The sequence below is a fragment of the Anomaloglossus baeobatrachus genome, chromosome 6 (assembly GCF_048569485.1).
Source record: "Anomaloglossus baeobatrachus isolate aAnoBae1 chromosome 6, aAnoBae1.hap1, whole genome shotgun sequence".
Taxonomy (NCBI): Eukaryota; Metazoa; Chordata; class Amphibia; order Anura; family Aromobatidae; genus Anomaloglossus; species Anomaloglossus baeobatrachus.
Window position 1 is genome coordinate 429,658,785 of NC_134358.1, and position 15,262 is coordinate 429,674,046.

At 49.4% G+C, this 15,262-nt stretch overlaps 1 protein-coding gene across 1 annotated transcript in view; it reads right to left on the bottom strand.

Annotated features, from left to right (window-relative positions):
- The window catches only part of ACAD11 (acyl-CoA dehydrogenase family member 11), a 173,227-nt gene that overhangs the window by 154,684 nt on the left and 3,281 nt on the right, over positions 1-15,262 (bottom strand). Inside the window, exon 2 of the mRNA XM_075315191.1 lies at positions 76-175. Coding sequence (XP_075171306.1) covers positions 76-175 — 100 coding nt within the window. The remainder of the gene's footprint in view (positions 1-75; positions 176-15,262) is intronic.

A 15,262-nucleotide genomic window follows, 5' to 3' on the forward strand; every position in this document is an offset into this window, starting at 1 on the left:
TATAGGAAAATCCTGGTGATTGGTGCACTTCATTGTTTGTAATATTCAACCTTCACATAATGAATTGTACTTTACCCGATGAGCTCCTGGCAGCAGTGGGCCATGCGGCTTCTTCCTGAGAACAAAAGTTTTCTGACCCTTCTGCAGATAGAATGTAGGGTTGGATTGACCAGATCTATAATAATGAGAATAATTAGAATTATTTTCCAATACATTTATAAAGCGAATGGTGTTACGTCATTGGATAAATAAAATCTGCAAGTCACATACAAGTTGGTAGTATTGGTGCTGCGAACCTACACAAAGGGGCAGTTTCAGAGGCCAAACACATTGCACTGGATAAGGGAGGTAGAGTTGGAAAAAGAACTGAGATTTCATTCCTAGGAGAAGAAAAGCAGTGCAGTTGGGTCTATGTCTTTAGTGCGGATCAAAATTTTAAAAGAAATCTGTCACCAGGTTTTTGCCACCTAATCTGAGAGCAGCATAACGTTGGTGCAGAGATCCTGATTCCAGCCGTGTTACTTACTGGGCTGCTTAGTGTAGTCTTGATAAAATCCCTGTTTAATCAGTAGTAGATTATCATTAGAGGACTCCTTGTCCTGCTGTCAGGTAGTCCAGCATATTCATGAGCTTTGTATAAGGCTGAAGCCACACGGGTATTAGTACGAGTGCTCGCAGGACACTCTGCTCACGCTCGCAGCACAGCGGGAGCCGAGTGTCATGCGACTGTGGTCCGAGCCTGCGATCAGACCACAGCTGCGGAGGAAAGGGAGGGATTTATCTCCCTATCTCCTCCATTGCTGGCTGATGCGAGAATCGCACTGCACCATGCTGTAATGCGAGTGCAATGCGATGTTTCTCTCGCCCCCATAGACTTGAATGGATGCGAGGGAAACCGGATCACATTGCACCCACAGCATGCTGCAATTGTTTTCTCGGTCCGATTAGGACTGAGAAAAGAGAAAAAAAACGCTCATGGGAGCGGCCCCATCTATATATATATAATTGCCTTATTCTGTCTGTCTGTCTTGCTCCAAAATTGTGTCCTTATGGTGACAAACAGCGGATTGGCCGCTCGCCTCACCTCGGCTCCGCCCCCCCGCACGGATTGGCCGTTCGCCTCGCCTCCGCACCTGCTGGCCGCTCGCCTCGGCTCCGCCCTGCCGCACGGATTGGCCGTTCGCCTCGCCTCCGCCCCCCGCACGGATTGCCCGCTCGCCCAGGCTCCGCCCCCCACACAGATTGGCCTCTCGCCCCGGCCCCCTGCAGGCATTGGCAACTCGGCCACGCCCCGCCCCCCTCACGCATTGCACGCTCGCTCTGGCCCCGCCCCCTGCACACATTCCCCGAATCGATACAGAGACCCGACTCCCAGGTGAGAACAGACACACACACACACATCAGATCACACTCACTCTCACACTCACTCTCACACACACATCAGATCGAATCCACATACTCACAACATCCCGTGGTATCGCTTGCTTCTCGGCGGCGATACTGTGCAGTGACCTTCCAGGACCTGCCGGAGGATCACATGGCCGGAAGCATGTGGTGTCTCCGGATGTTGTGATTGTGTTAGCGCGTATGTGCGTTATCTTCAGTGTGTGTGTGTGAGTGTATGCGATCGGATGTGTGTGAGTGTGTTCTGATGTGTGAGTGTGTGTGTGTATGCGATTGGATCTGTGAGTGTCGGCAGAGGAGCACAACGTGCAGCACAGCTGATGGAACCGCCCACCGTTGGGCACAGGGAGAAGTGGGGTGTGTATGTGAGTATGCGATCAGATGTGTGCGTGTATACTGTCTGATGTGCGACTGTGGAGCACGATGGGGAGTGCACAGCATGGGGGATGGAGCACGATGGGGGCATCGTGCGCAGCATGGGGGATGGAGCACGATGGGGAGTGCGCAGCATGGGGGATGGAGCACGATGGGGAGTGCGCAGCATGGGGGATGGAGCACAATGGGGAGTGGGGATGGAGCACAATGGGGGGTGCGCAGCATGGGGGATGGAGCACGATGGGGGTGCGCAGCATGGGGGATGGAGCACGATGGGGAGTGCGCAGCATGGGGGATGGAGCACGATGGGGGGTGCGCAGCATGGGGGATGGAGCACGATGGGGGATGGAGCACGAAGGGGGGTGCGCAGCATGGGGGATGGAGCACGATGGGGGGTGCGCAGCATGGGGGATGGAGCACGATGGGGGGTGCACACCTCCCCCCAAAACACACACACACTGCCACACACGCACTGCATAACACACCACACACACACTTGGAACCACAAACACTGCCCTACACAGACACCCACACACACAGACAACGCCGCACACACACACAACACCCAACACCGCGGCACAAATATACGCACATGCCGCACAACACACACATTGCACAAAACATACCTCCCCCCAAAACACACACACGCACCCCACACCCACACAAACCGCACAACACACACACACAACGCTACAGACACACAGCGCTCCACAAATAACGCAACACACAAACAACACCGCTCTCACCCCCTGCCACACCCAGACAACACCCAGAACATGTACAGCGCCCTACACAAACACTTGGTAACTACAGACAACAACATAACAAAAATCATACATTAACTACACAATACGTAAATTCTAGAATACCCGATGCGTAGAATCGGGCCACCTTCTAGTAGGGTAATATTGGTCCGAGTGGAATGCAATTTTTTTATTGCATTCCAATGATTACTCGCTGTGTGTGCTTATCCTAACTACTAGATCTGCAGCAGAGAAAAAAGAGAATTTTGTTTACTTACCGTAAATTCTTTTTCTTATAGTTCCGTATTGGGAGACCCAGACATTGGGTGTATAGCTTCTGCCTCCGGAGGACACACAAAGTACTACACTAAAAAGTGTAGCTCCTCCCTCTGAGCATATACACCCCCTGGTTAACCAGATCTAGCCAGTTTAGTGCAAAAGCTGAAGGATGATAGCCACCCACAAGTAAAGACAGAGCAAGAACCGGAACAACCAGAGCCTCTGTCTATAACAACAGCCGGTGAAAACACACGGAACAAGAACTGCCAACAGGTAACAGGGAGGGTGCTGGGTCTCCCAATACGGAACTATAAGAAAAAGAATTTACGGTAAGTAAACAAAATTCTCTTTTTCTTTATCGTTCCTATGGGAGACCCAGACATTGGGAAGTCTCAAAGCAGTCCATGGGTGGGAATAAACAGAAAAACTGAGAAGTAGGTGGAGCCTATCTTCACAAATGGGCGACAGCCGCCTGAAGGATGCGTCTGCCCAAGCTCGCATCTTCCGAAGCATGAGCATGCACTTGGTAGTGCTTTGAAAAAGTATGCAGGCTACACCAAGTGGCAGCCTGACAGACCTGCTGAGCCGTAGCCTGGTGCCTGAAAGCCCAAGAGGCACCGACAGCTCTGGTCGAGTGTGCCTTGATCCCCGGCGGGGGAGGCACCTGAGTACACTGGTAGGCATCGGATATGGCCGACCTAATCCAACGAGCTAAGGTCAGCTTAGAAGCCGAGAGGCCCTTACGCCGACCTGTGGTTAGCACAAAAAGAGAGGTGCACCGCCTAAGAACAGCGGTGCGAGACACATAGATCCGGAGCGCCCGCCCCAGATCCAGAGTATGCAACGCCTTTTCAAAGCGATGAACAGGAGCCGGACAAAAGGAAGGTAGGGTAATGTCCTGGTTAAGGTGGAAAGGAGAGACCACCTTAGGGAGAAAGTCCGGAATCGGACGGAGAACCACCTTGTCTTGATGAAAAACCAAAAAAGGTGACTCCGAAGAGAGCGCAGCCAAATCAGAGACTCTCCTGAGGGAAGTTATGGCCACTAGAAAGACCACTTTCTGAGAAAGTCGGCACAAAGAAACCTCCCTAAGAGGCTCAAAGGGGGGTTTCTGCAAGGCCGTGAGGACCAGATTGAGGTCCCAGGGATCCAAGGGCCGCCGGTAAGGCGGAATGATGTGAGACGCACCCTGCATGAAGGTGCGCACCTGAGCCAGCCGGGCGATACGCCGCTGGAACAGTACTGACAGAGCCGAGACTTGTCCCTTGAGGGAATTAAGGGATAGTCCTAGCTGTAGACCAGACTGTAGAAAGGACAGAAGGGTCGGCAAGGAAAAAGGCCAAGGAGTATGGCCGGAAGAGCGACACCAGGACAGGAAAATTCTCCAGGTCCTGTGATAGATTTTTGCCGAGGAAGACTTCCGAGCTCGAGTCATAGTGGAGATGACTTCAGGAGGAATACCAGAAGTCGTTAAGATCCAGGACTCAAGAGCCACGCCGTCAATCTGAGAGCCGCAGAATTCTGGCAGAAAAACGGACCTTGTGAGAGAAGGTCTGGACGGTCCGGGAGATGCCACGGCACCTCTACGGACAGATGGAGCAGGTCTGGGTACCAAGCTCGCCTGGGCCAGTCCGGTGCAATGAGGATGACCCGCCGACCCTCCATTCTGATTTTGCGCAGAACTCTGGGCAAGAGAGCTAGAGGGGGAAACACGTAGGACAGACGAAACTGGGACCAATCTTGAACCAGCGCGTCCACTGCAAGGGCCTGAGGATCGTGGGAGCGAGCCACGTAAACCGGAACCTTGTTGTTGTGCCGGGATGCCATTAGATCCACTTCCGGAGTGCCCCACTTGCGGCAGATTAACTGAAGCACTGCCGGATGCAGGGACCACTCGCCACTGTCCACGGTTTGACGGCTGAGATAATCTGCTTCCCAGTTTTCCACGCCTGGGATGTGGACTGCGGATATGGTGGACTTGGAGTCCTCCGTCCATTGAAGGATGCGTTGAACCTCCAACATTGCCAGACGACTGCGTGTCCCGCCTTGGTGATTGATGTAGGCAACCGCTGTCGTGTTGTCTGACTGGACTCGGATGTGCTTGCCCGCCAAAAGGTGGTGAAAGGCTAGGAGAGCCAGAAGCACAGCTCTGGTTTCCAGTACATTGATCGAGAGGGCTGACTCGGACGGAGTCCAAGTGCCCTGAGCTCGGTGGTGTAGATATACCGCTCCCCAGCCGGATAGACTAGCGTCCGTGGTGAGGATCACCCAGGACGGGGCCAGGAAGGAGCGTCCCCGAGACAGAGAGAGGGGCCGAAGCCACCACTGAAGAGAGCTCCTGGTCTGTGGCGACAGGGCCACTAACCTGTGCAAGGAGGAAGGCCGCTTGCCCCAACAGCGGAGAATTTCCAGCTGCAGAGGACGCAGATGGAACTGGGCAAAGGGAACAGCCTCCATTGACGCCACAATCTGACCCAGCACCTGCATCAGGTGCCTGATGGAATAACGGCGGGGCCTCAGCAGAGAGCGCACCGCCAGTTGGAGGGATTGCTGTTTGATCAAGGGCAACTTCACAAGTGCCGGCAGAGTCTCGAACTGCATCCCTAGGTACGTGAGACTCTGGGTCGGAGTCAGAGTGGATTTGGGAAGGTTGACGAGCCACCCGAATTGGGCTAGAGTGGCGAGAGTGAGCGAGACACTCCGCTGACAGTCTGCGCTGGATGAAGCCTTGACTAGAAGGTCATCCAGGTAAGGAATCACTGCCACCCCCTGGAGGTGCAGAACCGCAACCACTGCTGCCATGACCTTGGTGAATACTCGAGGGGCCGTAGCTAACCCGAAGGGGAGAGCCATGAATTGGAAATGTTCCTCTCCGATTGTAAAACGTAGCCAACGCTGGTGTGAAACTGCAATTGGCACATGCAGATAGGCATCTCTGATGTCGATGGATGCCAGGAAATCTCCTTGGGTCATTGAGGCAATGACTGATTGCAGAGACTCCATGCAAAAATGCCGCACCTGAACATGCTTGTTGAGAAGCTTGAGATCCAGGATGGGCCGGAAGGAACCGTCCTTTTTGGGGACTAGGAAGAGATTTGAGTAGAAACCTCTGAACCGTTCCCGGGCGGGAACCGGTACAATTACTCCGTTGGCCTGCAAGGATGCCACGGCCTGAGAGAAGGCGGCGGCCTTGGAGCAGGGGGGAGTTGACAGAAAAAATCTGTTTGGCGGGCTGGAAGAGAATTCTATCTTGTAGCCGTGGGAGAGGATATCCCGCACCGACTGATCGGAGACGTGTTGAAACCACACGTCGCCAAAGTGGGAGAGCCTGCCACCGACCAAGGACGTTGCTGACGCGGCCAGGTAGTCAAGAGGAGGCTGCCTTAGTGGCAGCAGCTCCTGCGGACTTTTGTGGACGCGGCTTTGTGCGCCAGTTGGGTTTTTGGTCCTTGGCTGAGTTAGTGGACGAGGCCGAGGGCTTAGAGGATGACCAGTTGGAGGAACGAAAGGAACGAAACCTCGACTGGTTCCTACCCTGGGCAGGTTTCCTGGTTTTAGTTTGTGGCATGGAAGTACTCTTCCCGCCAGTAGCTTCCTTAATAATTTCATCCAGTTGTTCACCGAATAGCCTGGATCCAGCAAAAGGGAGCCCAGCCAGGTACTTCTTTGAAGAAGCATCTGCCTTCCACTCTCGAAGCCACAAGATCCTGCGGATAGCGAGGGAATTAGCCGAAGCCACCGCAGTGCGGTGAGAAGCCTCCAGCATGGCAGACATGGCATAGGATGAAAAAGCTGAAGCTTGGGAAGTTAAGGCAACCATTTTGGGCATAGATTCCCTGGTGAGGGAATGCATCACCTCTAGAGAAGCAGAGATGGCCTTGAGAGCCCACACTGCTGCAAAAGATGGGGAGAACGAGGCCCCAGCCGCCTCATATACAGATTTGGCCAGAAGGTCAACCTGGCGGTCAGTGGAATCCTTAAGAGAGGTGCCATCAGCCACTGATACAACGGTCCGGGCTGAGAGTCTAGACACCGGAGGGTCTACCTTTGGTGAATGAGCCCACTCCTTGACCACCTCAGGTGGAAAGGGAAAACGGTCATCAGAACCACGCTTAGGGAAGCGTTTGTCAGGGCAGGCCCTGGGCTTGGTCACAGCGGCCTGAAAACTGGAGTGGTTAAGGAACACACTCCTTGTCCTCTTAGGCAAGGTAAACTGGTGTTTTTCTGCCAGAGAGGGTTGCTCCTCTGATACTGGCGGATTGAGGTCCAGTACAGAATTAATGGACGCAATCAAATCACCAACATCTGCGTCACATTCGGATAGATCAATGGGGCACATGGAGGTAGCGTCCGAGCCCCCAGTAAAAGCATCCTCCTCGTCCTGCGAGTCAGCTTGTGAATTAGAGCCGCGGGACGAGGAAGGAGAGGGGACCCTGCGTTTCCTTTTAGGAGGACGGGGTCTGGGACCAGATGAGGAATCCTCTGTGAGCTCTGCTGAACGAGGCCTAGCAGCAGGGGCACCCTGTGAAGGGGGCTGATGCATGCTCAGCAGAGTCCGGGATAGCTGTCCCATGAAGTCGGCAAAAGACTGGGAGATTGACTTGGAGAAGGATTCTACCCAAGCCGGGGGTTCAGCCACCGGAGCCGGAGCAGCCGGAGGGACCACTGGGGGTGAGACTCCAGGCTGAGGCACCATCATGTTAGAGCAGGCATCACAATGTGGATAGGTGCTCGGTTCAGGCAGCAGGAGCTTACATGCAGTGCATATTGAGTACAGCCTTGCAGCCTTGCTCCTTGTGTGAGACATGCTGCTGAAGTGGGGGTTCTGAGCCAGAATGACCCCCAGAGAGTATATATGAAGGCCCACAACCGGAGGTTGTGGCTTACCAGACCGTTTGTGTGCCCTCCAGATCCACAGCCCGGACCCCCAAGCAGCCTAGCAGGGATGCTGCAACCAGCGCTGATCCAGAGAAAAACGCTGAGAAAATGGCGCCGGAGCGAGGAGAGGGGGCGTGGCCTGCTCTGAGAGCGGGATCTGGAGGGCCAAGGAGATTTACAGGGGAGGGGACAAGTACTCAGAGAGGAGTGTCCCTCCCCTGTACCGAACGGCCGCTGGGCGGTGCCGCACTGTCCCTCTGCATGATTGACATGCGAGGGCAGTGAAATCGAAAGTAGGCCTCCGGCGAAGCCGGGGCCTAAATTTAAGCGATGCGGCCGGCGCGCAGGCACCATCGGCGCGGTTCTCAGGCGACAGCCAGAGAACCGGCCGGAAATGTCACAAAAGTTATACAGCACACTCTCCCACCATAATAAAGTACCGGGCCCCCACAATATAAACGTCTCAGGTACTTAGCTTGCTGAGACGCAGGGCCATGTCCCTGGTGGATGAGTGCTCCGTCCAGCAGGATCCTGAAGGGCTGCGGATGGAGACCGGTCTCCTGCAAAGCATGGAGAACCGTGCTGGCTCCCACTTCAAGCCAGAGCCCGAGGGATGGTGAAGGAGCGCGGCATGTAAGGCTCCAGCCTTGTAAATCAACCTTAACAGCACCGCCGACACAGTGGGGTGAGAAGGGATATGCCGGGAGTCCAGGCTTGGACCCGCTTTTCTTCAAAAACTTTCCAAAAATGAAAAAAATCAGATGAGAATGCATGTGTGGATGTGTGCCTCCTGAACACAAAGCAATGAACTGGCTAGATCTGGTTAACCAGGGGGTGTATATGCTCAGAGGGAGGAGCTACACTTTTTAGTGTAGTACTTTGTGTGTCCTCCGGAGGCAGAAGCTATACACCCAATGTCTGGGTCTCCCATAGGAACGATAAAGAAACATTGATTTTATCAAAATGACAACAAACAGCTCAGTAAGTGACATCGCTGGAATCAGGATCTCTGTCTCTACATTATGCTGCTCTCAGTTGAGGTAGCAAATACCTGGTGACGGATTTCTTTTAGGTGTCTTTTACACATCAGTATTTTTGATCAGTTTTTAATCAGTATTTTTATGCCAAAACCAGGAGCGTCACCAAAACACAGAACAGGTGTCAGTCTTTCAATTACAGTTTTTCTCCAAGTTCCACTAATGGTTTTGTCATCTAAATACTGATACCCTCCCCTGACGAAGCTGTCCGCAGCGATACGCGTGGGGCTTGCCACAATCCCCTTGTTACCACCATGATCTCCTCTCTGTGCTCCATCCTCGGGTATTATACTATAACCTTCCCTCCCTTCTTCCACTGAACAGGTGGTGAGATTGACATATATGGCTCTGTGAGATTGCCTCTGTCAAAACCCCCATAGGGACTTACTGACAAGGTATATTAGGTTTTCCATGGCCAGATTGCTGCTCTTGTGGGAGGGGACACTGTGGTTGTGTGTCTTTTTGCCTCCTTGTCATTTCATGTGACTTATTCATGACATTGTCTAGTTGCATAACCAGGAATTATTATTTATGCGCATTCATGGTTTGTGCTTGATATTACATCATATGTGATTCCAGGGACATGTGTGTTGTTGACACCTACACACCATAAACACTGTGTATTAGTTTCACCCTACTGAGTTTTTGGATGCACAGATAACCACTACTCTTTGAAAATTGTGTACTGCATGTCACTTTGTACCTTGTGTGGTAATTTAATCTGTATACAGGGGGAACGTGTTTTGTACCTGTGCTATCCTTGCACATTTTAATTGGTTTTAATATTCATTGGGTGTCTGTATCTTTTTTGGACTTAATAAAAATTGTATTTATATGAATTATATGGACCCTAGTGACTGTTCTAATTCCATTGTGTTGCGCGTCCACTATGCATGAGCTTTCCCCTCTTCTCCTCCATTGCTGCATCATGCAGGACGCAGCACCATTGTAATTCCATATAGAGCTGTGCATCCGGTGCCTTTTTGTAGTCTAAATACTGATGACACACTGATACAAAATACTGACTTGTGAAAGAGGCCTTAAAGAGAATAGATAGGAGAACTTTGCTGCAGCTCTCACAGCTCTGCTGTATTGTAACAATATTGCCACACTAGCTGTCTGTGAGATGGAAGATGAGAGGAACCTGCAGATGTGGCCGTTGTAATCACAGCTCTGCAGAGATCAGGAGGCAGAGCAGCCATCACAATGGAAATGCCCCTTTATCTACAATAAACTGCATGAGAATCTGGCTCCAGGGATCAGTGTATGGCCCATAGCCTGACAGCCAAATATTTATATTCTAGAAGTAGGCCCAATGCTATTGCATCGGGAGTGCGGTGAAATTAACATCTGTCTATGCTTAGTGGTGCTGACAGGAGCAGTGGACATGTGTCACACTGTTTGCACTTTCCAATACTGTATATCTGATGTATGTCATCCCTCTGCATTTGTGTATTGTATATGTTGTGTCATTTGACCGCTTTCACCCCTGTGCACTGTCTTTTCCTTGTTGTGTGCTGTATATTGGTATCTGGTGTTGTGTTTCTTGAGCTGTGTTCACTATGTGGTGTCTCCCCTGTGTGCTGAGTGTGTGTTTACATTGTATGGTCTCTTGTTAGCTGTTGTGACTATAATTGGAGGTGGTACATTGTTTTGTACAGTTTGATGTGTGTGGGATTGTGTTACACGCCGTCCTCCCCTGCATCCGGTGGATACACATAAGAACACACACTCACAAAAACGCACATACTGGTACAATTACACACACACACACACACACACACACACACACACACAAACAGTGACACCACGTTCTTCCGGCAATGTGATTATTCTGCAGGTCCTGGAATTTCAACGCACAGTGTCGCAGGTCTTTACGCTGGTGAGAAGCAAGCGATATCGCTGGATGTGGTGAGTGTGTGTTCTACTACAGTATGTGGCTGCTACTGTGTGTGTGTGGGAAGAGCGGTGATGTCACCGCTACTTGCGCATTGGTGCCCGGAAGCTGCAGTGCCATGTATCTCACTTCCACAGACGCAGTTCGAAATATGCCTACGTAACTGATAGTGCCACGGTGCATGCTGGAATAGGGTTACAGAAACTAGTGATTATGTACAGTGCCTACAAGTAGTATTCAACCCCCTGCAGATTTAGCAGGTTTGATAAGATGCAAATAAGTTAGAGCCTGCAAACTTCAAACAAGAGCAGGATTTATTAACAGATGCATAAATCTTACAAACCAACAAGTTATGTTGCTCAGTTAAATTTTAATAAATTTTCAATATAAAAGTGTGGGTCAATTATTATTCAACCCCTAGGTTTAATATTTTGTGGAATAACCCTTGTTTGCAATTACAGCGAATAATCGTCTTTTATAAGACCTGATGAGGCCGGCACAGGTCTCTGGAGTCATCTTGGCCCACTCCTCCATGCAGATCTTCTCCAAGTTATCTAGGTTCTTTGGGTGTCTCATGTGGACTTTAATCTTGAGCTCCTTCCACAAGTTTTCAATTGGGTTAAGGTCAGGAGACTGACTAGGCCACTGCAACACCTTGATTTTTTCCCTCTTGAACCAGGCCTTGGTTTTCTTGGCTGTGTGCTTTGGGTCGTTGTCTTTTTGGAAGATTAAATGATGACCCATCTTAAGATCCTTGATGGAGGAGCGGAGGTTCTTGGCCAAAATCTCCAGGTAGGCCGTGCTATCCATCTTCCCATGGATGCGGACCAGATGGCCAGGCCCCTTGGCTGAGAAACAGCCCCACAGCATGATGCCGCCACCACCATGCTTGACTGTAGGGATGGTATTCTTGGGGTCGTATGCAGTGCCATCCAGTCTCCAAACGTCACGTGTGTGCTTGGCACCAAAGATCTCGATCTTGGTCTCATCAGACCAGAGAACCTTGAACCAGTCTGTCTCAGAGTCATCCAAGTGATCATGAGCAAACTGTAGACGAGCCTTGACATGACGCTTTGAAAGTAAAAGGTACCTCACGGGCTCGTCTGGAACGGAGACCATTGCGGTGGAGTATGTTACTTATGGTATTGACTGAAACCAATGTCCCCACTGCCATGAGATCTTCCCGGAGCTCCTTCCTTGTTGTCCTTGGGTTAGCCTTGACTCTTTGGACAAGCCTGGCCTCGGCACGGGTGGAAACTTTCAAAGGCTGTCCAGGCCGTGGAAGGCTAACAGTAGTTCCATAAGCCTTCCACTTCCGGATGATGCTCCCAACAGTGGAGACAGGTAGGCCCAACTCCTTGGAAAGGATTTTGTACCCCTTGCCAGCCTTGTGACCCTCCACGATCTTGTCTCTGATGGCCTTGGAATGCTCCTTTGTCTTTCCCATGTTGACCATGTATGAGTGCTGTTCACAAGTTTCGGGAGGGTCTTAATTAGTCAGAGAAGGCTGGAAAAAGAGATAATTAATCCAAACATGTGAAGCTCATTGTTCTTTGTGCCTGAAATACTTCGTAATACTTTAGGGGAACCAAACAGAATTCTTGTGGTTTGAGGGGTTGAATAATAAATGACCCTCTGAATAAACTTTTCACAATTTAAAAAAAAAAATAAAAAAAGAAATAACATTCTTTTTTTGTTGCAGTGCATTTCACACTTCCAGGCTGATCTACAGTCCAAATGTCACAATGCCAAGTTAATTCCGAATGTGTAAACCTGCTAAATCTGCAGGGGGTTGAATACTACTTGTAGGCACTGTATGTAAATAGAAACATTCCCCAATATCTGTGCTTTCTGTCAGTGAATAGAAACTTTCCTGACCATCTCAGCTTACTGTCAATGAATAAAAACATTTCTTAACACACATCAGAATGCACACTCACGAAATCACACATACCGGAACAATCGCACTCACTCAACACATCCAGTGATACCACGTGCTCGCGGCCATGTGATCATCATGCAGGTACTGGAAGCTCAATGTGCAGCAGGTCCTTATGCCGCCGAGAAACAAGCAATATTGCTGGATGTGGGGTGTGTGTGTGTGTGTGTGTGTGTGTGTGTGTGTGTGTGTGTGTGTTTCAACTGGGCAACTGACATTGCTGCGGTGCATGCTGGAATAGGGTTACAGAAACTGGCGATTATGTATGTAGAAAATAATAATGTGCCTTTCTCTGCAGTTAGACAACGGTTCTCGAGTATCAAGGTGTCACCTTATTCAGCTTCGTGTGACCTACATGCCCATATAGATGGCTTCGGTGGGTGGATCCTACTGAAAGATTCCCATCAAAGCAAAGCGGTCAACAGGATTTCACTCTCAAACTATTTATCTGTGCATGTAACTTTTCAAAATAAAAGTACAACAATTATTTTAAATGGTTAGTTGATTCCGGTTATTGCAAAGAAGACTGAAATGATCATGTAGATCTGAAGCCTCTGTCACTCCAGCTCTATTCTCCACCCAGTGCCATCACCTCCTGCTCACCTGACAGACTGTGTGACTTCAAGAGATGGAGGACCGGACTAGCCATGTAATGGTATTGTTGGACTTGCCTGTGAAAGAGCTACATGAACACAAATAGGATGTGGGTGAAATCCTGCTGACAGATTCCCTATAAACTTGTTGCACAGATAAATCAGAACCTAGTAAGTGACATATGTATTCTGGGGCACTTTGCTGGAAAAGCTAACCTCTGTCTCACATGTGAACAGAGCTCATTATCAATGCATTTGTTGTTTGCTTACAATTCTGCTATTAGATTAGGAGACCTTTGTAATTCCATTGGTCCATAGCCTGTACTTTATCCCTCACAGATACCATAAACTGACAGGTCCATATAGAAGATACGTTATGACTTTAGCTACATCTTTTGCGGTATCAGTTTTGTGGCACTAGGTGGTGGGGCCCAAATAGGATTTTTGGGGGCTCTATAAATTTTGGTTACACTACTGCCATTTGTGGTTTTAATCTTTAGGAAAAAAAAGTGGGTTTGGGCGCTTTACACTTTATAGTGCTGCAGTCTGGGGATCATAAGGGTCTTATAGCACATTTAGTCGATATGCCATAGCTACAGTCATGAACAAAAGTGTTGGCACCCTTGAAATTGTTCCAGAAAATGAAGTGTTTCTCCAAGAAATATATTGCAATTCCAAATTTTGTTACACACAAAATTATAATTTCACATAAAACCCTAAAAATTGTTGGAATCTTTCCTACATTGTGGGTAAACAACTTTGTTTCTAGCATTGATGCTTTCTGTAACTCACCTATGGCAAGTAACAGGTGTGGGCAATATGAAAATCACACCTGAAACAAGATGAAAAGGCAAGAAGTTGACTCAATCTTTTGCATTGTGCCTGTGTGTGCCACACTAAGAATGGAGTCACACTTGCGTATATCTCGTGCGAGGATCGTATTGCATCGCCCATACCGGCCGCAGCTCTTCAGACAGGAGTAGGTCAGCCTCTTGTATTGCTATGGAGCGGACCCGCTCCTGGCAGGAGAGCCACTGGGCGGACCAGGCGATGCAATCCTTGTACAAGTTATGACAACAGAAAGGAGAATGGACAACAGATAGTCCGAATGGTGGTATGCAGCCCCAATCAAGTTCCAAAGAAATGCAAGCTGTCCTGCAAGCTCAGGCTGAAATCTGAAGATTACCAAAAGGTTACAATGTAGTGCCAAGTGTCAGAAAGCTGAGTTTTCATCCTAGATCATGGGTCTTCCAGCAGGACAATGACCCCAAACATATTTCAAGAAGCCCCAAAAATGGATGGAGACAAAGCGCTGGAGAGTTCTGAAGGGGACAATATGTCCGGATCTAAATCCCATTGGCTTGGAGAAGGTTATAGGAAGTGATTGCAGTTATTTATTCCAAAGTGAGGGCAACCAAATATTAAGTTGAGAGTGCCAACAATCTTACCAGGCCCATTTCTCTGTCTCTGGTTTTTATTTTGTGTTGTTCCAATACACACAAAGGAAATAAACATGTGTATAACAAAAGATGTAATTGCAATAACTTTCCGGGAAAAATACTTCAGTTTCTGGAACAATTTCATGAGTGCCAACACTGTCAGCTCTGAGTGTATGTGCGGTGCTAGTTAGTAAAGCAGACGATCTAGTGGTGTACTGTGGTGATCACTGCCTGGGGAAAAGCTAAGATTTTGCACCTGCTAACATGTAGGCTATTTTCATGTTTCTTTTTTTTGGGGAACCATTTTATTACCCTAGCTGTAAGCCAAGTTAGTGTTGGAAAAAGTATATAGAATCTTAAAATTCATTATATGTGGGGGCCAATATACGGTATGAAGAGTTATGTGGGGGCCATCATACTGTGTGGAGGGCTGTGTAAGGGTCATCATGTTGTGTGAAGGGTTGTGTTTGATGGCTGTGTTGGGGGTCACTGTGTGGGGATCATACTGTACTGAGAGTAATATGGGGTACAACATACTATGTGGAGGGCTGTGTGGGTGCCATTATACAGTGTATAGGTTAATATGGGGTTCATCATACTATGTGAAGGGCTGTCCTAGGGCTATTATACAGTGTGAAGTGTTATATGGGGTCAATCATACTATGTGGAGGGCTGTGC